The 22,605-nt window shown below is 41.2% G+C and overlaps 1 protein-coding gene and 1 long non-coding RNA gene across 3 annotated transcripts in view; one reads left to right on the top strand and one right to left on the bottom strand.

The window, feature by feature from the left end:
- The window catches only part of Kcnq5 (potassium voltage-gated channel subfamily Q member 5), a 543,303-nt gene that overhangs the window by 90,417 nt on the left and 430,281 nt on the right, over positions 1-22,605 (bottom strand). For both annotated transcript variants that reach the window (XM_028868060.2, XM_028868061.2), the window contains exon 6: positions 3,761-3,871. In XM_028868060.2, coding sequence (XP_028723893.1) covers positions 3,761-3,871 — 111 coding nt within the window. The remainder of the gene's footprint in view (positions 1-3,760; positions 3,872-22,605) is intronic.
- Positions 8,361-22,045, top strand: LOC119086742. Its single transcript, XR_005090085.1, has 3 exons — positions 8,361-8,608; positions 9,379-10,394; positions 19,878-22,045. It is a non-coding gene; the product is annotated as an uncharacterized LOC119086742 (long non-coding RNA).

Genomic DNA, 22,605 nt, shown 5'->3' with positions numbered 1-22,605 from the left:
AGGTGAAATCTTCTGGGAAGTGTTTCCTCTGAGTCAACACATAGAAGCTGTGTTCCAGAGGCAGCCAAGGTTGTATCTCATCTTGGCAGCCGAATTTGGTAGTGTAAGAGTCACCCAGGGGGTCCTGGTTTTGAAGGCATGAAGAGAGAAGACATAGAGAGCAGCTGAAGCTTGGCCCTGTGTAACAGGGATGGAATCCCCAAAGAGAGCCCAGGAGAGGCTACTGGTGAACGTGCAGCCCAGTTGTACCAAGGAACCCTGTGGGATATATCACCAAGAACAGCAGCAGCAGTGGAGTGGAGCCAGCTAGAGCTTAGAAGACAAGCTGTATGTGCTGCAGAGGGCAGAGCTGGAGAAGTGACCCAAGCCCTTTGGAGGAGCCCAGATGACCGTGAATGAATCCCAGACATTGGCTATTGAGTTATTTACACAGTTACAGTTTGGTTTTGCTGTGTTCAGATTGTGACTATGCCTTGGTTTTTCCCTCTGGAAGTAAGAAAGCATTTAGTTTATTTTTGATTTTACAGTAGCCTACAGTTGAGAGACTTTGGGTTTTAAAAGAAGAGACTGAAGTTTTAAAATGTTTGAATTTGTAAGACTGTGGAACCTTTTAATTTGGAAAATATTTTATATTGTGTGATCAGTATTAATGTGTAATCTTGGGGATGAACAAGAAAGGGAAGGTTGTGGCTTAACAGTGATTTGTTTGTGTGCCAAGTTGACAAAGGGTCAATTGTGCTAAATAATTTTGTCAACTTAACACAAGCCAGAGTCACCTGAGAGGAGAGAATCTCAATTACTTATGTTTCCATAAGATGGGGTTATAGAGAAGCCTGTAGGGCATTTTCTTAATTAGTGATTGCTGAGGAGTTCCCTGCCCATTACGTGTGGTGCTGTCCTTGGGCTAGTAGTCCTGGGTTCTCTAAGAAAGTAGAGTTAGGAAGCATTGCCTTGCAGTGACCAAGGCAGTAAGCAGTATACCTCTGAAGCCTCTGCATGAACTCCTGCCTCCAGGCTCCTGTCCTCACTGCTTTTGATAATGAGCTGTTACCTAGATGTGTGGGTGAAATAAACCCTTTCTTTCCCAACTTGCTTTTGGTCATGCTGTTTCATCCGAGCCATAGTCACGCTAACTAAGACACTTTCCCGGCAAAATGCTGATGCATCCTCAGAATTTCAACCAGGCTGCACTGTTGGCTAGCAGGTAGGGACAGAGGACAAAACGACAACTCAGCACCTATGGTGAGAGCACAGTAAAAGGTGTCACAGTGGATGTTTCTTGGCGTTGTTAGGAAATGTTCTGTTTAATGCAAGCACATTTTACAGATTTCTAATATAGATTAGCTTAATCTGTACATTAAAATGGCAATCAGTTTATTGGGAACATTTCCATGAATGACTACTTAGCCTCTGACCCATAACCTTACACAACAACATAGTTTAACCTCCCTGGCATGGTTCAGAGTTTCCTTCTAGGATCTTTGCATTTCACTGTGGAGGATTCAGAGGGGGCCTGACTCTAACTCTAACTGGCCTCCAGTCTTCCCACACTTTGAACACTTATCTCTGCTTGCTTATTGTAGATTTGCATTTCCTGCCCTGGCCATTAGTCTTCCAACATCTGTTCCCATGCAGTATATGTTATGCTGGCCTCTATTGTCTATTATAATAGTCCATTTATCTCTGTGACCTCAGGGTAGATATAAACATAAAACAGCAGGTATTTTGTGCCATTACTTTTGGGGAAGAAGCCCAAAACTACTTTTCAATCTTCCCAAAGGGATTTTCCTGCAGAGAGTCTGATTACTAATTCTTTCTCTGGTCTTTTCTGGATTGTTGGGGCAGCCATACAAGCTGACTTTGGGCTGGCAATGGGGACTCTGTACAGTAGGCTAGAGTCAGTTCCAAGACCGCCAGGGCCACACAGAGAAACCCTGTCTCAAAAAGCAAAACAAAACAAACAACAACAAAAAGAGTTTACTTTGGATATGGGAAATTCTGCCCCATCTGTCTTATATTACCATTTTGCATCAGGAAACTTTTTGTTGTTGTTTTCAAGACAGGGTTTCTCTATGTAGCCCTGGCTGTCCGGGAACTCTCTGTAGACTGGGCTGGCCTTGAACTCAGAGATTTGCCTGCCTTTGCCTCCCAAGTGCTAGGATTAAAGGTGTGCACCAGCACATATTTTTATAGTCTTACAAATGAAGGAGAGTGTTTTGGTTTTCTTCATAGTAATCACTTGATTTACATTATCCCATTATTCCATCCATTACTTATCTGGACTCAATAATTCTTCCTCTATTAATTCAATGAAGAAACATACTAAAAAAAATCATTGAGCTACATTGTGTCTCCCCAAATTCATATGTTGCCTGTACTTCAGAATGTGGCTTATCTGGAGATAGCGAGGGTCCTCACTAGAGGTATTCAGGTTAGGATGACGTCATTAGGATGGGCCCTAAGCATACAAATGAGTCCCTATAAGATAAAGGAATTTAGATATAAATGTTGTTAAACACATAAAAGGGATAGTCCTCTCTGCCTCAAGTTTGGAGGCTTGGAACAATACTCTCCCTCTCAGGGCTCTCAGAAGGGTCCCACCCTGCTAATGTCTGGATCTGGATCTGCATCTCTAGCCTTCAAGAACTGTGAGAATAATTTCTATTTATTGTTGAGGACCCCCAGTCTTTGGTACCCTGCCACAGCATTCCATGCACACTAATGTAGTTAGTTACACAGTAAGTGACAAATGTAACTCAAACTGAGGTGCAACATCCAAGTCTGTGCGTAGTCTGGGCAGTCTCTTTGCCTTGGTTTTGAGTGGTATAGGCCTGAACCAGCTGGCTAGTCGAGAGCTGGACAGGACTGCCCTCTGAGGTCATTTACAGTCAAAGAATAAGCACTGGGAGCTGAAGTCTGGGGTACTGAAAATCCCCATCTGACCTCCATGTGCTCAGCTTTCTCCGGCCTGGGATCTCAGGTTTCAGTCTGACAGGCGTTGCACATGCCACGGCCTGCTGCTTGGGATAAGGATGGGACTGTTTTCCTGAGGCGCCCCTGCTGAGGCTGGACTCTCGCTCCTTACTGTTGACTGCCTGATGCCCAGCCTAGATGGAGGGGACGAAAGTGATGTCCGCAGGGGAAGAGGTACATTGTGATGTCATGTCCAACTGCCTTTAAAGAAACAACAGGCTAGAATGACCAGAAAGTCCAGCTTCGTCCATTGAAGAAAAACTAATCAGAAGCTTGGAGGGAGAGAAATGTGTTTTTCATTCTGACTAAACGCAGAAACTGCTCATTAAGAAAAATAAAATCAATGCTGTGTGACACAGGAATAAATCATCTGACACATTTACAACACTTAAGGTCAGATGCTTTTCATTCAAGTGTTTGGGAAAAGGAATGAACTCCTGTACACATCTGTCTTTTCCTTTGTGTACATTATAAACCAAATTGCAGTAATTAGTTTAAATGAAGCTATCTTTAAATCTTTCTAAACATTTAAATTGTATTAGTGGCATGTTGGCTGAAATAATCTGAATTACATGTTTATACAGATATAGCTGGTATGAAAAAGACTCAAGTCCATATTCTGTCCATCATCTACCTGGATGCATTTAGAAAAGTTAACATTTTGATTAGAACAACAGTATCAGTCAATGAGATAGACCATTGACTCAGAACACTGATGTGTGGAGGCTCCCTCCAGTAAGCCTTGAGGACCCAATTGAAGCTGCTTTCTTGTTGCAAAGATACTCACAGCAGGAAGGGCAAAGAAAGAAATGCCAAGGAGTGCGAAGCCTGCAGAGAGCAATCTTCCCAGCCAAGTTAGGGGCGTTTTGTCTCCATAGCCAATGGTTGTCAGTGTGATCTAGAAACAAAGTCAATAGAACATCCAGCTTAAGTCTTTGAGAAGGAAGTTATGACCTAGGAACAGGAGGCAAAACAGCATTTCCACTAAATCATCACTCAACAAGAAGTCTTGTTGGCACATTCTATTACTGTGCTCTAATTTTCCATGACGCATAACAGAACTTCTCTCTGCTCAAGGGAAGGAATAACTGGCATATTTGGTCCTCCCTTGTAATACAGTCTCCCAAATTGTCTATGTGTACTCAAAGGAAAGTTAATTTGGGTAAGATCATCATGACTAACATGGAAGAGAGAACTCTGTGGATTTATGAGTTAGTACCCCAAACAATGATTTATTCTAATTAAGACTGTTCATCACTGGCATTTTCTTAAAGCCATAATTCATATATTCAAGATATGTTTTATGATTTGTAATGGAACAAAAGCAAAAAGTATATTATATAGTTCTTGTCCTGAGACAATTATGACATAGTAAAGGAGCCATGACCTATGCAAACAACTGAAATAAGAAATGTACAGGAATTCGAATGGGGGCAAGTGACCCGCTGAGTGGTCGGAAGGAATAGCTTGATGGGTCCAGCATGGATGATGAGAAGGCTTACCTGGTGATTGCTACCATATTGAAGGCTTTGAAGGATGTAACCATCCTTCTGGCTAACAGGCAGAAGTGATAAAGGGGATCTCCAGGAAAGGGAATCACACAGTGAAGAGAAAAACAGCAGGCTTTGGAAGGTGTAAGCTGTTCAGCTGGACTGAAGGGTGATGGGTTAGAAAAGGAGCAGTGGCTTCTTGCTGTCAGCTCATTAATACCTAGATTCTTCAGTGTATACACATATATCCCTAAGCTTTTGTTAAACGCGTCTTTAGCAGGTATTGTAAATGACACTGTCTTAGCTTATTACTCTCTCCCTTCCTTTCTCTCATTCTGCTTTTCTCTTTCTTTCTTCCTTCTCTCTCTCTCTGTTTCTTCTCTCTTTTTTCCCTTCCCTTTTCCTCCCTCCCTCCCCCCACCTCTCTCTTTTCTGAGACAGTGTCTTTCTTTGTAGCTCTGTCTGTCCTGGAACTCACTATGTAGACCAGACTGGCCTCAAAGTTACAGAGATCTGCCTGTTTCCGCCTCCTAGGATTAAAAGGGTATCCCAGCCTGAATTAGCTTATTTGTTCTAACAAGTTTATGTGTGTGAGTGTGCGTACAGGTGTGTGTGTGTGTGTGTGTGTGTGTGTGTGTGTGTGTGTGTGTGCCTGAGCATATATGGGTGTGTGGGTATGTGTGTATGACCTGTAGTTTTTCAGTCACAAGATTGTGTTATCAATAAACGGTATGTCTGATCTGACCGCCTTTTATTTCTTTCTCTACCTCATTCCCCTGAAAGGACTTCCCATTCTCTCTCTCTCTCTCTCTCTCTCTCTCTCTCTCTCTCTCTCTCTCTCTCAAATAAGTTTTAAAAATATTTATTTTTAAATGTGTGTGGGCAGACAGGTGGGTGGGGTGTGTGTGCAAGTAGAGGTCAGAGGACAACTTGCTGAAGTTGGTTTTCTCCTTCTACCACGTGGGTCCCCAGAGTCAAACTCACATGGTCCTGCTTGGCGGCTAGTTCTTTTACATGCTGAACCATCTCATTGGCCTCCAGTGCACTACTATTTTTTTTAAATAATAAAAAAAGAATTTTGGTTTAACTAGGTGTATATTCACGTGCTTTGGTATACGCTAGTGAGTGCAGTACCAACAGAAGCCAGAGGCTGTGGCTCCCTTCCAGGCTGGAGTCATGAGTGGTTGGGAGTCACCTGTTGTGGGTGCTAGAAACTGAATTTGGGTCCTCTGGAAGAGCGGTACATTCTCTTAGTCACTGAACCATCACTCCAGTAATTTTTCTGCATATAATATGGTAATCTGAAATAAGCTGGGCATGAAAAGATACTTCTTTTTCCTTTATAAAATTCTTTTATTTTTGAGATTATAATATAATCATGTCATTTCCCCTTCATTTTTCTCCCTCCAGACTTTCCCATGAACCTTCCTTGCTCTCTTTAGAATTCATAGCCTCTTTTTCATTAGTTGTTCACACACACACACACACACACACACACACACACACACACACACACTTCTACGTATATAAGTACAATCTGCTCGGTCTGTATGAAGTTACTTGTATGTGTATTTCTAGAGCTGACTCGTTGGTACTGGATAACTAGTTGGGGTGCTCTTCCCTGGGGGAGACCATTTCTCCCGCTTTCAGCATTCCTTAGTCAACTGTAGTTCTTTTTGTAGGGTGGAGGCCTCCTGGGCTTTCTCCTACCACTTTGGTCTGTCTTTTTACATACGCTGTCCTTGTTCATCTCACGCTTGGGCAGTTGTGTTGGTAAGACATTATGGATGTAGCTTCTGGCTTTCCTAGCTTACACGGTCTCACACAAATTCCTTGGTCCTCTGGCTCTTACAATCTTTCCATGTCCTCCTCTGCAATGCTCCCTGTGAAACCCCTGGTATATTCCTTCCCATGGTAATCAGGGACCCCATTATCCATCCAGTTGCTCACATCAGAAGCCTTAGGCTCATCCCAATTATTCCTCCTTATTTCTCCCTTCACTGGACCTATGAGCAAATCCTGTTGATTCTATGTACAACACTACAAAATCTTCCCAATCTTCTGTCATCACTGGAACCTTGGCAGGCCAGGTTGTTATACTAGTTGCTACCTTTTCTGTTGGTTTTTATTTCTCTTTTCCTAATTCTTTCACCATATGCCTAAAATGGATGACATTTTCTCACTCCTCTCTAATAAAATATTTCAATGGTTGTCTATCTCAGTTTGGAAAAGGTCCTGTCTCCTGACCATGGTTACATGATCTTGTCTCTGCAGAGGTCATACTGATTTCAAATTTGCTTGGTATATTTTAATCATGGCATTCCAACCCCTGGAACAAGTGAGAATACTTTTTTTTTTTTTGACTTAAGTAAGCCCAGGTAGCCTTTTTCATACATGCTGTCCTATTAGTGAAAATAAATATTTACCTAATCTTCCTGGGGCTCCTTACTGTCTTTGATGTCTTCTCTCAAATATTCCATCACAGAGAAAGACTTCTCCACTCTCTCTACAATAGAGTCTCTTGTTTCTGTATATGCCAGCTATTTACCGCCTCCCTCCCTCCCTCCCTCCCTCCCTCCCTCCCTCTCTCCCTCTCTCCCTCCCTCCTCCCTCCCTCCCTCCCTCCCTCTCTCCCTCCCTCCCTCCCTCCCTCCCTCCTCCCTCCCTCCCTCCCTCCCTTCCTTCCTTCCTTCCTTCCTTCCTTCCTTCCTTATTGCTTTATTATCTTCTCTCCTTCCTTCTGCTACAAGGTCTTGTTCCATCAGTATCTGGCTACCTTCAAACTTGCAATCTTTCTGCCTCTGTGTCCCAAGTGATAGGATTACAGAGATTCACCAAGACTGCCTGTGCACCTTGTTTTAGGATAGTACTTGTAACAAGTGGTAGTAGTTTGCTAGTATTTATAACAAGTGCTGTGGCTTGCTTTGGGGAAGGGCTCCTATTTCTTTACAAGAAGGAGTAAATATGACATGTTTTTCATTGTATTCCTAACATCTAGCATGGCGCTTACTACCAATAAGGGAGAACTCAGTATTTAGAAAATAATTGGATCCTTTCAAGATTATTGTCAAGATATGGATTGAGAATATAGGACAAGAATTCCTGTAAACCCCTGACTTGAGGGGAGGCTTCCTAGGATGGACTTGTACATGTCTTAGGAAAAGTAAAACTGAAGAGGGCTTTATGATGGGTTGGGTCATCCAAGGAGGCAGAGGAAATGGAATCTAGGACACTTTTGCAGGTGTTAGCCTTTTCAGGATGAACAGACAGCTCTTTTGTGGGAGATCATATTGGCACCGTATGAATGGGGATGGGAATTGGGAAGGCTTTGACAATGCGTTTTATCATCCTGAAGAAGTGGGAAACTGCTGAGGAGAGCCAGAGGCCTAGTGGAGGGGAAAATGCTTGGGACAGTGAGGGTGTGGGAGGTCATCAGGTGCAAGTCAGCAAGAAGCTTGTGGGTAGAAGAGCTCATCCAGGGCTTCAGAGAGGGAGTACGTAGTGACACCTAGTAGCCAATGGAGTCAACTATTGACTATATATCAATATATATATCAGTATGGAACTCTCAAATGTAATTCTTGATAATACCAAAACCAAAATTTTCCTTTAATTTTATTGTAAATTAAGTAACCATTGTTTTTCTGCCAAATACTTCAATCTTTTTGCAGCAATTTATTAATAATAACCCATTAAAAGAATGTCATAGGAAAAATGTGACATTTCATGGTTTCTTTATGTTTCTATAATATTTTTCAATTTTTCTGCTAATGTCCAGGTTCTCAGAGAGTAGAATTTAATGTACTGCTTCTAAATCTGCAGAATGGGACACAGCAAAGTGATTGCATTGTGTTTTATTCCAGTTACTTCTTTCTCTTCCAGGAGCGGTGATGACAAGAAGATAGAATGTTGTAGATTCTGAGAAACTGGCCCAAGTGACCCTGAATTTTTGTGAAGTATTGGTCCCCCTGTCTGTACTGTGATTCAGGCTTTTAAACTGATCACATCCAGAAAACCTGGGGGAACCTGCTCTCAACAACTTCTTCCTCTCTGAATTCAAAGACACTCAGGAATTTTCTTGGTTGGAAGCTTAGGGACCTGTTGCTTCCAGGCATTGGCAGGCCCAAGATGGATCTTGCAACAGGGTAATGTTTATTCCCTTTGTATCAGGGAAGGCCTTGGGGAGAATTTCTTTAGTTTCTTTGTCAATACTGTGTTCCTTTCACTTCTGTGAATATAAAGGAAATGATGGTTTTCACATTGTGAATGGGAAGGTAGTGCCATACAAAATAATTAAGTCTTATAAAAGTAGAAGGGAGGAATTCCAGGGAAGAAGAAAGGGTAGATGGGTGGCAGAGGGAATAAGTGGGGTGCAAATATGATCAAATAACATTATATGCATGTATGAAAATATCCCAATGAGAATATACCTTTTCACACAATATATTCCAATGAAGAAAGGAAATGAAACATTGAAGTTTCTAAGGTGCACTTTATAACGAAAAGATAACTTTTCTCTAGGAATTCATAATAACTTGTCTAACTGATGTAGCTACCAATATTCTAAGACAAGGATTGATACATTCTCTAAAACTAACATTATATAAGCCTGCATCAGTATTCAACGACTTCCTGGTTCAAGTGAAGCTGTCCTCTAAGTATCAGCAAGTTTATCTGGAACAGTACAACCATGCTATATGTGACAGGTAATCTCTGTTGTCAACTTGACCAGACTTAGAATCACCTAGGAGATTGTGTGCAGCACACCACTGGGTATATCCATGAGACTGCTCTGTAAAGGTCACCTGAGTCGGGGGAAGAGTCACCCTGAGTGTGGGCGGAATCATTCTGTGGGACCAAGAAAAATGAGATGGGAAAAGTTGAAAGCGGTGACTTTGTCTTTCTCTGCTTCCAGGTTCATGATGATATGAACTGCTGAGCTTCTGGGTTGGCCATGAGATGAGCAGTTATTCTCTGCCACGTGCTTGAACTGCCACAATGTTCTCCTCAAGTCTACTGGGTCAAGTGACCATGGAATGAATGTGCTGAAACCGTGACTCAAACCTTTCCTCCTTTAAAGCTGTTCAGTCACAAACAAGTGAACTGTAGCAAGTATCCTTCCTTGGCTGCTGTTCTAGTGGCGCCAGATCACCCTTTCCATGGAGACAAGACATAGAAGCCATCTTGATGCTTAACATCCTAGGCTTATGCTAAACCATAGAACATTTCAGCCAGGCCCAGTAATAACTCATTTCATGTAGGTTCAGAGTCATAGAAATGGAAGTCCCTGCAGAACCCCACAGATACCAGCTCTCAGAACATTTAGGGGGATCCTAGAGCAACAGCTTCTTTTGGAGAACCTGAACTAGCTGCATAACGGGTTGTCAGGGGCTGTGAGGAAGCTGCAATTGGACATCAGAGCTGAACTGGGTGATGGGGCAGTTGATTTGCTTTCTGGAAAATTCTTCATTTATCTCTAAGATCGCAGCAGTGTTCTGATGGTTTGGTATGGTACGATGACTTATTCTATCATACCACTTCTTTTCCATACTGAAACCACCATCACACAGAATCTTTCAGCAACTCTCAGTCATAAGGGCAGATGGCAACTATTAATTATAGTATACAATTAACATACTGATTTGGGATGCTTGAAGTTTTAAAAAGCATTGATTTTAGAAAAACTAAATCTAATGGTGGAATGCTTCTATGACAGAAACAATAAATAAGGCACCTCTTTTAAATGCCAGTCCCTTTAGAGCAAAGATCCAACATCAAATTAATAATATAGTTCCTCCTTTGCAGATACACCGCCAACCCATGAGTTGTGTAATTCCTTGTGAGCTCTTTATGTGCCTCCTAAAGAGGATGCAAGGCTTGAGCACAGTGTAATGGAGCTGGAATCAGATCCAACGCCTCTGTTCATCTTGAGTGAGTCATGAGGATGCTTCATAGTTGCATACAGGCTTGGTGGGTGGGGGTGACAGGGATTACTAGGTGGGTTCAGGATGATAGAGAGAACTAAAGTATGGTTGGCTAATAAGTTCTGCTTGTACCAAGACATTTTGGGTAATTCCTGAATGAAAGAATTTCATTCTTTTCTAACACATACAATGTTAAAAGTGAATCAATTTTTTTTTAGAGTTTTGCTTTGCACAGCAAATATATTTTAAAAGAATGGGTTGAACTATAGTGCAGCATAATCAATGAAAAGTCTTCTTCTGAGAGAGTCCTGTTATTCTTTGTGGGTGAGATCATTTTCTGGTATTATATTAATGTGTGGTAATACGCAGAGAAACTTTCCTTTTTTCTTCCCTAACTGGGGAACAAATCCAAGGTCTCGCTCACACAGGCAAATGCTCTGTCTCTGGGTCATCTCCTTAATTCCAGAGAAGGCTCTGTAATCAAAACTTCTATGACAGCTAGTTGTCTACCTAGAAGTTTGATTATAGTACACTATCACAAAACTAAATTATACATATATAATATATATTAAATATTTTATTGTTCCCTAAAACACATATAGGTATATTCACTTCCTGACATTCTTTGTGAAGAATTGGGATTCTACTTCATATTTTTATTTTCATAAATCTGACCTATAATGTATCCTTTTTTGATGTTTTAAAAAGTTATGTTTTAAAAAAGACTCGTTTATTTTATTTTAGGCATGTAAGTATTTTACCTGCATGCATGCATGTATGTGTGTGTACCACATGTGTGCCTGGTGTTCACAGAGGCCAGAAGATACCAGATTTGCTCTAACTGGAGTTACACAAGGTTGTGAGTAACTATTCAGGTGCTAGAAATTAAGCCTTGGCCCTCTGCAAGAACAACATGTGCACTAAATCACTTATCCCCCACCAAGTTATGTTTATTTATCTATTCTATCTATCTATCTATCTATCTATCTATCTATCTATCTATCTATCTATCTCTCTATCTACCTACCTATCTACCTTTTATTTATCTGTGTAGCATTAACTCGAGTCTCATGGTGTGATGAGAATATAGAGAGTCACTAGGTATGGAGGCTTCTCCCCTAAACAGAGTTGTGTGTTTGCACTTGGTTTTATAGTAATAATATTTTAGTATTTTGCAGTTTTGAGCTTCTATAAAACATTCTATTCCACTTTCATAAACCATCCATCTCTCTGTATAATCAGTCTGCATTATCAGTGTGCTGTCTAGTTTTGCATCAACTTGAATGTTGCAAACTGTAGTCATCAGAGGGAGGGAGCCTCCATTAAGAAAATGCCTCTATAAGATTAAGCTGTAGGCCAACCTGTTTCTTAATTAGCTATTTGTGGGGGAGGGTCCAGCCTATTGTAGGTTGGTGCCACCCCTAGGATGGTGGTCCTGGGTTCTATAAGAAAGCAGGCTGAACAAGCCAATAAACAGCACTCATCCATGGCCTCTGCACCAGCTACTGCCTCCAGGTTCTTGTCCTCTTTGAGTTCCCGTCCTGACTTCTTTTGATGATAACCTGTGATATGATGTGAAAGTATAGGCCAAATAAACCCTTTCCTCCCTAAGTTTCTTAGGTCATGATGTTTCATCACAGACTATGATAATCAGGTTATTCAATAATATGAAATTAACCATGCCATGATAGTCCCAAATGCAAGAACACTGAGAGGTGATACTGACTCTTAACAGGTATTCAAACAATGGCAAGAACTGAGTTCTGTGGGCCTTAAGGATATGTTTAGTGTATTGTAGACCTCTGTTAATATGCTCATGGGGGATGTGAGTGTTGGGCTCTCAGTCAGTCAGTGAAGAGAAGATAAGTTATGAGATCACCTATTAAAATTCCTAAATGAATAGTTATATGAGTGTGGTGGTATTGTGTTCCCCAAAATATTGTGTACCTTAATAAATTTATCTGGGGTCAGAGAACAGACAGCCACTAGATACAAAGGCTAGAAAATGGTGACACTCACACCTTTAATCCTAGCATTCCAGAGATAGAAATCCCTCTGGATCTCTGTGAGTTCAAGGCCACATTGGAAACAGCCAAGCATGGTGACAGCCTTTAATCCCAGAAAGCAAGCCTTTAATCCCAGGGAGTGGTGGTAGAAAGTAGAAAGATATATAAGGCGTGAGGACCAGAAACTAGAAGCATTTGGCTAGAAGCATTTGGCTGGTTAAGCATGTGGCTGGTTAAGCTTTCAGGCTTTGGAGCAACATAGTTCAGCTGAGATTCATTCTGGATGAGGACTCAGAGGCCTCCAGTCTGAGGAGACAAGACCAGCTGAGGATCCAGCGAGGTGAGATAGCTATGGCTTGTTCTGTCTCTCTGATCTACCAGCATGGACCCCAATAACTGGCCTCGGGTTTGATTTTATTAATAAGAACTTTTAAGATTCCTGCTACAATATGAGTAGGCAAACATGTAGAATACAATTTTGTTTTCTTATATACAATTTTGAGCACTAATTTTTGTATATATGCACGATGCAGATTAGGAGATATAGCCTTTTGGGTCATTATATGGATCATAATTCCATTTTGACCTAGTTACAGAGTTTACAAAAGAAATGCTGTTAACATGCTAAGTGGAATAAAATCTCATAGAAAAATGTCTGTGATTCTGACTTGTTGACTTTTGAATAGTATATTTCTAACACTTAGAGATCATCAAACTTTAAAATTACTCTAAGAAACTGATGAACTGCTGGGCAAAGTGGCACATACCAGTGACTCTAGCCATTGTGAGGCTGAGGTAGGAGTATGGCTGTGAGTTCAAGGCTAGAATGGGCTACACAGCAAGATCTTGTCTTGAAAAACAAAGAATAAGAAAAAGAAAAAGAAAATTAATCAAGCAAATAAACACAAAGTTAACAATTCTAACAAAAACTCTCTGGTATCTCTTTCCATGCTTTTTTAGGCTGAATGATACTTTCTGAGTCAAGAAGATTCTGCCTGTCCCCACACCTCACAATCTGACCTGGATGGTGGCAGATGCAATCTCTGACTGTAGAGTAGCAGGTAGACTAGGGTCAGAGGGCACATGGATCACTTCCTCTATTGCCTGTCTTTGGCAGGCCTCCAATCCATGGCAGTTTGGGCCACGTCTTCAGCTACATTTACTCTAAGTGACTGAACAGATGATAACAGTCTAGATAAGTTCTTGCTTTGTGATGTACACACCAAGTTGCAGCCGTACAACTAAGAACACATAGTTTGTGAAAGCCTGTGGTCTGAAAACTGTGCCTTAAAGATATAATTGTGCAAAGTAGAGTTGAAAGTACCTTATAATGTTTAGCAAATTCTTTTTCAGGGATATTATTCCAAAGCAAATGCAAATTCTGGTAGAAAATTTCTTGATCAAAAAAAAAAAAAAAGAATGGAATGTTAGAGGTCAGCCTGGTGGTACTTGCCTATAATCCTAGTACCTAGGGGATTGAGGCAAGTAGATCATGAGTTCTAGGCTAGCTTGGACTACCTGTCTCAGAAAAGCAACAGACTAGTGAGGTGGCTCAATGGGTAACAACGCTTTCAGTGTAAACCTGATGACTCGAGTCTGATCCACAGATGCTAAATTTAAAAGGCAGATACAATGATCTGTGTCTGTAATACCAGGATCCCTATAGAATGATGGAGATGGAGAGAGGAGAATCACTTGGAAGCTCATAGCCAGCTAGCCTTGAGTACACAGTGGAAGAAACAAAATAGACCCAGTCTCAACAAGGCAGATGAAGAGAACCAACTCCTGAAAGTTGTCTTCTAACCACACATATGTGGCATGTGCATCCCTGCACCTTCAGACACATACCATGCACAGACAGGATAATAAATAAGGCAACAATTACAAAAGCAACAAACAAAACAAAGTAACAACAACAACAACAACATAAACAAGAATGGAAGATGCTATAGTTAAATTTAGACACTACTAGACTAGAGTGTTTCTCTCTCAAGTTGATTAATTCCATTAGAAAAATAATTTTTCTTCTCTTTCCTTCAGGGAAGAAATCAATGAACATTCCTTGACATTATTATGAAAATGTAACTGTCAATACTAGATTTTAGCTAATGCATTCATGTGAACAAGTTAAGAATAGAAGGCTGGCATTTCACAGCATGGCATAATTTCTCATAACAGCGTCGTTGAAGAAGAACAATTCCTTTGGCAGTATCAATAACATCCTTCGTTACTCTCCCTTCAATCTCCTCCCCTTCTTTCTTTTCTTCCTTTTTACCTCTTTTCCCATGAGCACCTGATTTCAGAGAGTGCTCCTAAAATCTGATAGTCATTTTGGGATTTGTGCTATTGCCTCAGAAAGGTTTTCTCTGGTTTAAACATCAGTGTCCTATGGTGGGTAGCATCATATAATTTGGATTCTTCTGTTAGCATTCAGACCTGCCCCTTGGGGACCTGGCCAATAAGCAGGCAATACCTTGGCCAGCCTGGCGTCCTGACAACCTCATCCTATGTAAAATCCCCTTTATGAGGAAACCCCTCCCCTTCCTCCCCCCAGGGGATCTTGTGTGCACCCTCTCCCCCTCTCCCTCACTCTCTCCCTCTCCTGATTCCCCTCCCCCTCTCCCACCCCCTCCCTCTCCTTCTCCCTCTCTTCTCTCCTCTCTTCTCATGAGGTTACTCTGTACCTCAGTACCCCATCTCTTCCTCTCTTCCCCCCTCTCCCTTTCCCTTCCCTTAATAATGAGTGCTGCCCACATGATGTCATGTTCTCCCCCCCCCCCCGTCATGGCTGCCACCTGCTGTGTTTGCCTGGCAAGTCTCTTTCTCACCCACCATGGGGCCCCTCAGCTCCAACCCACCAAGGTCTTCTCCTGCCCTTTTATAAAATCTTCTATGGCAGGTTCCTTGGGATATTATCATTCATAATGGTTTTTTTCAAGCTTGAAGTAAAACGACTAATAATAGTAATGGCTGATATTTCCCTAGTGTTTGACAAACCAACTCTGTGTCCTAATCTCATTCCATGCACACAGTTGTTAATACAACTACCTCCATTATATGTATAGGAAATGAGTTCTTAACAGCAATCTCCATGGACTAAGAGACAGCTTAGGAGATGAGAGACTACTACACAAGCACACGAGGACCTGAGTTCAAACCCCCAGGACCTGTGTGAAAATCTGGGCATGGCCGTATATACCTGCAGCCCCACTGCTGTGGAGGTTGGAGACAGGGGGATTACTGTGGCTCCCTGGCCACCAGCCTAGCTCCAGATTTAGTGAGAGCTCCTATGTCAATGCAATGAAGCGGTGAGTGGTAGAACAGGACACCTGGTATCCTCCTCTAGCTTCCACACACGGGTTCCCATATCTGCACACGGGTCCCCATATCCACACACATGTCCACCCACATACTACTGAACTAAAACAAATACTAATGCCTCGGCAAATCACGGTGCTGGGTCTACAACTCTTGTCTCTTGAGCATACTTCTTTTTTTAAAAAACAGCGTGTGCTAATGCCTATAGAATAATACTATCGAAAACACATGTACAGACACAGGTATGGGATGGCATTCTTAAAGGATCAGGATTGTTAATGATGAATTTCCTCAAGAGCCTTAAGAGCAGTACACTTCATAAACACATGCTGTTAAGGTAAGTGTGAGACTCAGAGGTGCTTAGAACCAGGTTTGGGGTGGGTGGCTGGGGTGTGTGGGTGGATGGTAGCTGAGAATGTTCTTGAATCATTAGGAGCTGCTCTGTTGATTCTTTTAGGCTAAATAAAGCTTTGCCAGCTTTAGGTAAGGCATCGACAGTAAAAACCAATCATTTATGTTAACTCCACGTACTAGTACTAATTTGGGAAATGATACTTTGTACAATGATGCAGAAAACACTTTTACTGGTGAATCTAAAATAAGGAGGGCTGATTCTCTGAAAGTCGACTGGTATTACCAAGGACATTGGTATCCTTGTTCATTTCATGTGTATCTTACTTTCACATAGATTTGGGATGTGTGATACATTGAGCACACCTTACACTATATTGCATATAGAAGCCATCTGTATGACTTGCTTTATGAAGTCTGTAGGATTATTGGCATGGATTCTGAGACTTGACTTGGCTGATACAAATTCTTCTGTAAGTCTGAAATAATCTCTTCATGGACACAGTCTCAAATGGAATCTGTATTCAGCTGCCATTCTACCTGCTGTTAGACAGTATAGTCCTTCTATCTGCCGTTATACACATTAAAAAACATAACACTGGCTTTATTACAGGGAAAGAAGTAAATTAAAAAAACAGTGCTCTTCAAGAACAGGCCATTATCAGGAAAAAAATACCTACTTCAGGAAAACTAGATCTGAAGTTATTTCAGAATAAATCTAAAGTGAATCAAAGGTGAAAAAAATAACAGGAAGAGGGGGAGATGTTAACAGAAAATAACTTCAGAAAATCTTATTCTTAAATTATCTCTGAATAAATCTGAGGCAATTGAAAAAGAAGAAATAGTGCTAAGAATAACATATATGATATATATATATATATATATATATATATATATATATATATCAGGAGCAAGCAGCATCTCAGCTTGGGTTAGTCTGTTCACCCCTCCTCCACTGTCTGCAATGTCACCCCCTCCTCCACTGCCGCAGCATCACCCCCTCAGCTGCTACTGTAGAGCCCGAAACTTTTCATCACAACCTCCAATTCTCAAGTCCCCTCTCAGTTCACACTGTGTGTCTGCAATGAAGAATAGGGTTCTCCTTTGCTCTGTTGTTTGGGCAGACAGTTCTTTAACATCCTCAAGAGCAATGTCCACACTCCAAACAGCTACCATCCATGTCTGTGAACTTGCTGTGGTCTTGGCACCCGATCTTGTGTATCTGTTATTTCAAACAATGAGGTGGGTACATCATTTGTTCCTTAGCATAGAATTGTGTTCAGGGATCATATTGGCATTGACCACTGCTGATCACCTTCCTGTATCCCTAAAAGTTGATGTTGGAGACAGCCCTTCCTATCTTAGAGCAAGGACCTTTACTTTTAATGCTTGGAATTTACTGGGGCACTGTATTTGTAGATAGAACACAAATTGGATTTTGGTATTTTGTGGTGATACTTTGAACTCTTACTAAAAATAATTTTCCTTTCCATAAAGCCTAGAACTAAGAAACGCTCCAGTTTAGGGTGGTCTCATTTCCCCATTTAATCTATATACTATAGAGTTATTAAGGTGCCCATGATGTGCAATATGAACAACTTCAACTAAAAATTACCTAAACAAACTTCCCACAAAGGTCTTCAGTGACACATAATAAGTGGTACAATCATCTAAATTTATTTAACACCAAGATCTAGTATATGCTGTTTTTGTAATGAATAGAAATAATAAGCCCTCTTATTTACTTTTCATGTTTTTCAAGCATCAGACAACTCCATTAATGAGTCAGCTAATCTAAACAAAACTGCTTTAAAGTCACAAGCCTTCATTGTCATTCCTCGAAGCTCAGCATGGTGGGAGATCTTTTTATTCTTTTACTCTGATTATCAAGGCTAGATTTTTTAAAAATGAAAACATAATTAGGCCATTTAGAAACCTGTAAAGTACAGGTTAAACACCAGTCAAAACAGTTTTATTGAAGTGGAAATCATTGAAAAATCTGCTGCTTCTCCCCGCAAATCACAGAGATGACCTTTGAAAGCCTGTTTTGTGTGTCGTGCTGGAGGAGAAGCTAGCTGGTGACTAAGCGAGAGTATATTAAGAGTTTCCCACACACGGTTCCACACACAATACAGCAATTTGTATTGGTAATAAGGAGAAAAGGAAGAAGAATGGAAAGAGAGATGAAAAGCTGCCAGGCTTCATTCACCAATGACTGCATCTCAAAGGGAAGAAGGTGCCCGGAGTATCCCAATTAATTGAAATATATTTGAATTATCCAAGAGAAGCAAACAGTAAGCCTGAATCCAGGCTGCTGCAAACGGGCTGGGGTATAGACTGCCTTCTCTCACTCAGTTTAATACTTTACTGCACCATGAGTAACAGGTTTTCATTTTCCCTCTACAGACTGGAGGTATTTCAAGAATGTCAGCTCTCTTTCTGAGTTCCATCCTTCTCTTTCCAAAATGCCCAGTGTTTCTTGTGTGTAGGGAGGAAGAGTTGGAAATGAAAACATTTTTGTTAAATTAATATTGTGAGTTAACATACAAAGCGACGAGTTTCATCATGGCATTTCTTTTTCTATTGTGTAGCCCTTCTCACATACATGTCATTATATTTTGTTCTTAATCATTCCTCTCCCCAATTCCTTTGACACCCCAGCTGGGTTTTTTTTTCTGGTCATCTTTCTCCCCACGAAGAGCCCCCCCTTCCTGCTCTTATGCCACACGCATTCCACACTCTCTCTTCTCCCTACCACTTGCATTCAATCTCTTTGTCCCCTCCCACGGTTCTCCACCTACTTTCGTGGGGCTAAGGGTACACATACACACACACACACACACACACACACACACACACACACACACACACACATTTATATCCAGACTTCCCATACTAGAGAAAACATGCACAGCTAGTCTGATTTCCATTAGAGACTGTGAAGAGCACAACAATAAACAAGAGTGTGCATGTGTCTCCGTGGTGTGTTGACTTAGAGTCCCTTGGGTATATACCCAGTAGTAATATAGCCCTTGTTTTAGTTTGCTGGAGCAATTCCACAGTGATACCCACAGTGGTTCTCCAGTATCCATTCCATCAAGTCTATCTGTCTTTCTCTTCCTCACCTCCACACCAGCATTTACTGCCATTTGTTTTTTTGACCATAGCCACTCTGAGTGAGGTGAGAAAATCCCAAAGCAGTGTTCATTTACATTTCCTCTATGGCTAAGTTTTGAATACCTTATCAAGTACCTATTGGCTATTTTGTATGACTTCTCTTGAGAACTGTCTGTCTAGTTCATCAGCTCATTTATTGACTGGATGGAATTTTGGATGAATTTTTACGGTTTATATATTTTAGATATTGATTTCCTGACTGACGTGCACTCAGCAAAGCCTTTTCTCTTATTGTGTAACCCGTCCTGTTACCCAGTGGTTCTGGAAACTGATCCATTAATATAATAGTCTACTCCATTACCAGAATAATCTTGGAGACATGTATTCTGATACTATTTTTTGTTTGTTTGTTTGTTTGTTTTTCCAGACAGGGTTTCTCTGTGTAATAGCCCTGATTGTCCTAGAACTTGCTTTGTAGACCAGGCTGGCCTTGAACTCACAGAGATCTGCCTACCTCTGCTTCCCTAGTGCTGGGATTAAAGGCCTGTGCCACCATTGCCTGGCTCTGATAACATCTTTAAAAGCCTAAAATTTAGATGAATGTATCTCTAATTTTTATTTAATCACTACTATACAGCCAAGAAATACATCAAGTTCTGCTTAATTTTGTCCTGACAAATTTTCATTGTCTCTGACAGGAGTTCTAGGTTACATGGATGACCTTTGGATGAGCAGTGGACAACTCTAACTTCCATCCGTGTTCCACAAAGAGTAAACACAAGCCTACCAGTGCTTCAGTCACAGTTTAAGATGGTGATATGTTCCCAGTTCAGCCAACAGCTGGCTAGCACTCAAGAAATATTAAGGGTGATTTGTAAGTGAATTTTCCTTGGTGGAGAAAAAGGGGTGGAAAAATTTTACACAAATGGGAGAAGGAGAGAGGTAAACACAAAAGAAAATGTGGGGGAGTGCAAAGGGGAACAGCAGGATGCAAGTTATCTGAGCGAGGAAATAAGAAAATGGGGGGATTTTTAGGGAGGAGGCAGCGAGGGAGGTAAGTACAGAAGGAGGAAGGGGAGGGTAAAATACCAATAAGGATTCTGAAGAAGCCACAAGGAATCATACTATTAACTATTTAGCTAAAAGAAACCTGTAACACATGTAATTTCTTGTATAATATACATACAGAGTTTTAATGGACTTTTCTCATCTGAGCCAAAGGTGCTCCCTCCCAGTGCCAAAGATCATATCACAAAAACTTCAATTCTGACATGAGAAAGTCCTCTTTTTAGTTGTCGGCTAGGGCTGTCCAAGAGACTTCTAAAACATACAGCCTATTGCTGTTGCCCTTGGTTACATCCTGGGAGTGGAAGTTAAGTCCCAATTGCTGAAGACACCATGCACTTTAGAAACAGGGCTCAGGAACTCCTGAGCTGGAGCTGACTTGAAGGCTCCCTCCAGATGTCTAGATTTGTTGGTAACAGAAGGCACTACACAAGCTTCCAAAAGAGGGAGGCAACCAATAGCCCTACCCAACTGTGATGCCTGTTAACCGCTTCTACAGACCAGCATGGCACAACAACTCTTATGGGTACAGGAGTGGCATGCATACCTTGGTAGTAACCAACGACTCTCCAATTGGACTCAAGTTCTGCTAAACAAGTGGGAAATCATTCCTGGTGCTGGAAACCTGGGAAACCTCTCAGTGCTAGTGACATCATGGTCCTTGCAGGAGAATCTACAACTACTAACTTATTAAACCAGCATAACCCCGAACAACAATCTATAAACATATTTACTTATACCCAAAGGAAAGTGCAGCCCTCTCATCAGAGAAACTTCTCTTTGCAACAGATGGAGACCACTACAGAAAACCACAACCAATCGAAATGCAGAGCTGTGTAGCCCAGCCCCAGTGGACTCATCTACAAAACGGGCTCTGCAGGTTCAGGGAACATTGCAGTAGAGGTGGTGGTATCATAAGAACCAGGGGATCTGGGAGTGTGCTGTGAGGTTGTATCTCCTACTACTATCAGAAGCGATACCCATAAAGTCTCATCAACATTATGTCCAAACAGGAGCTGAACAAGGACAACACCAATGGGCACGACAAAGTAGACGGGGAAAAGCCCACGAGGCCTCAACCCTTCACAAAGAATTAGAGTCTACTGAGAAAAGCTGGGAGTGGGAGAGATGGCTTTCCCCATGGAAGAGCACATCCATTGGTTGTCTAGCACCAAATGGTCAGCCCTGAAAACGTACATTCAAATAACATTATATGGACTGAGCAGGTAATATCTGGGAATATGTATGTATATACACATGCAATAACAGTTAGTGAAAAAAGAAGCCATGGATCTGAAGGAGAGTCAGGAGGGATACATGGGAGGGTTTGGAGGGAGAAAACACAAGGGAGAAATGTTGTAATTATAATCTCAAGAATGAAATAAAAATATTTTTTTACGCTATTATAAATTTTGTGTATTTCTATACAACTCCCTTTTGGAATCTCATAAAAGTAGAAAATGAAAAGAAATGTAATTTTTATGCTGTGTACAGTACTCCTGCATACTGTAAACTTCTTATTAGGGTGTAAGTTCCAATTGACTGTAAATTCTTTACAACGAAAGGAAAACTTTTACCTGAAAGAAAAAATGCATTATTCACAGTACACCCTTTCCTGACTATTGGAGTCTATGTCTTCATGACTTTTGAGCTATCCTACAACTCTGTAAGTTGTAGATAACACACAGCAGTATAAAATAATTTTACCTTTTCTACATGTAAATATATTATGTCTAGTGGCTGTTCACCGATCTGTTCCCCACGCTGTGCAAGCAGCCACATTTTCTTCTGTGGCTGTTCACTGATCTGTTCCCCCATGCTGTGAAAGCAGCCACATTTTCCTCCATGGCTGTTCACTGATCTGTTCCCCATGCTGTGAAAGCAGCCACATTTTCCTCCATCTGTCCATGTGTTTCACTATCCCAGCATTTGGTAATTCTTTGTGCTTTGATCAGGACTCTGAACTGACTATGACACTTCACTGGTTTCTTCATTGGTATATTCCAAATAATGAATTAAATATAATAGGTGGAATGCATTTGCTTTCTATTTGTATGACAGTTGTAAGTTCTACTTGTTTGGAAAATATTTGTAACAATGTAAAGGCAAATGGGATTTTTTTTTTTTTTTTTTTGGTTTTTCGAGACAGGGTTTCTCTTGTGTAGCTTTGCGCCTCTCCTGGAACTCACTTGGTAGACCAGGCTGGCCTCGAACTCACAGAGATCCGCCTGCCTCTGCCTCCCGAGTGCTGGGATTAAAGGCGAGCGCCACCACCGCCCGGCTAACAAATGGGATTTTTGAATGGAACATTTTATGAGGTATCCACGGCCTCTGTTTGTACAGGCTGTTCCCCACCTTCTC

Source organism: Peromyscus leucopus, chromosome 16_21, assembly GCF_004664715.2.
Source record: "Peromyscus leucopus breed LL Stock chromosome 16_21, UCI_PerLeu_2.1, whole genome shotgun sequence".
In the NCBI taxonomy this organism is placed as follows: domain Eukaryota; kingdom Metazoa; phylum Chordata; class Mammalia; order Rodentia; family Cricetidae; genus Peromyscus; species Peromyscus leucopus.
Note: the sequence above shows the minus strand (reverse complement) of the source record. Positions and strands in the feature narration are given on the sequence as shown.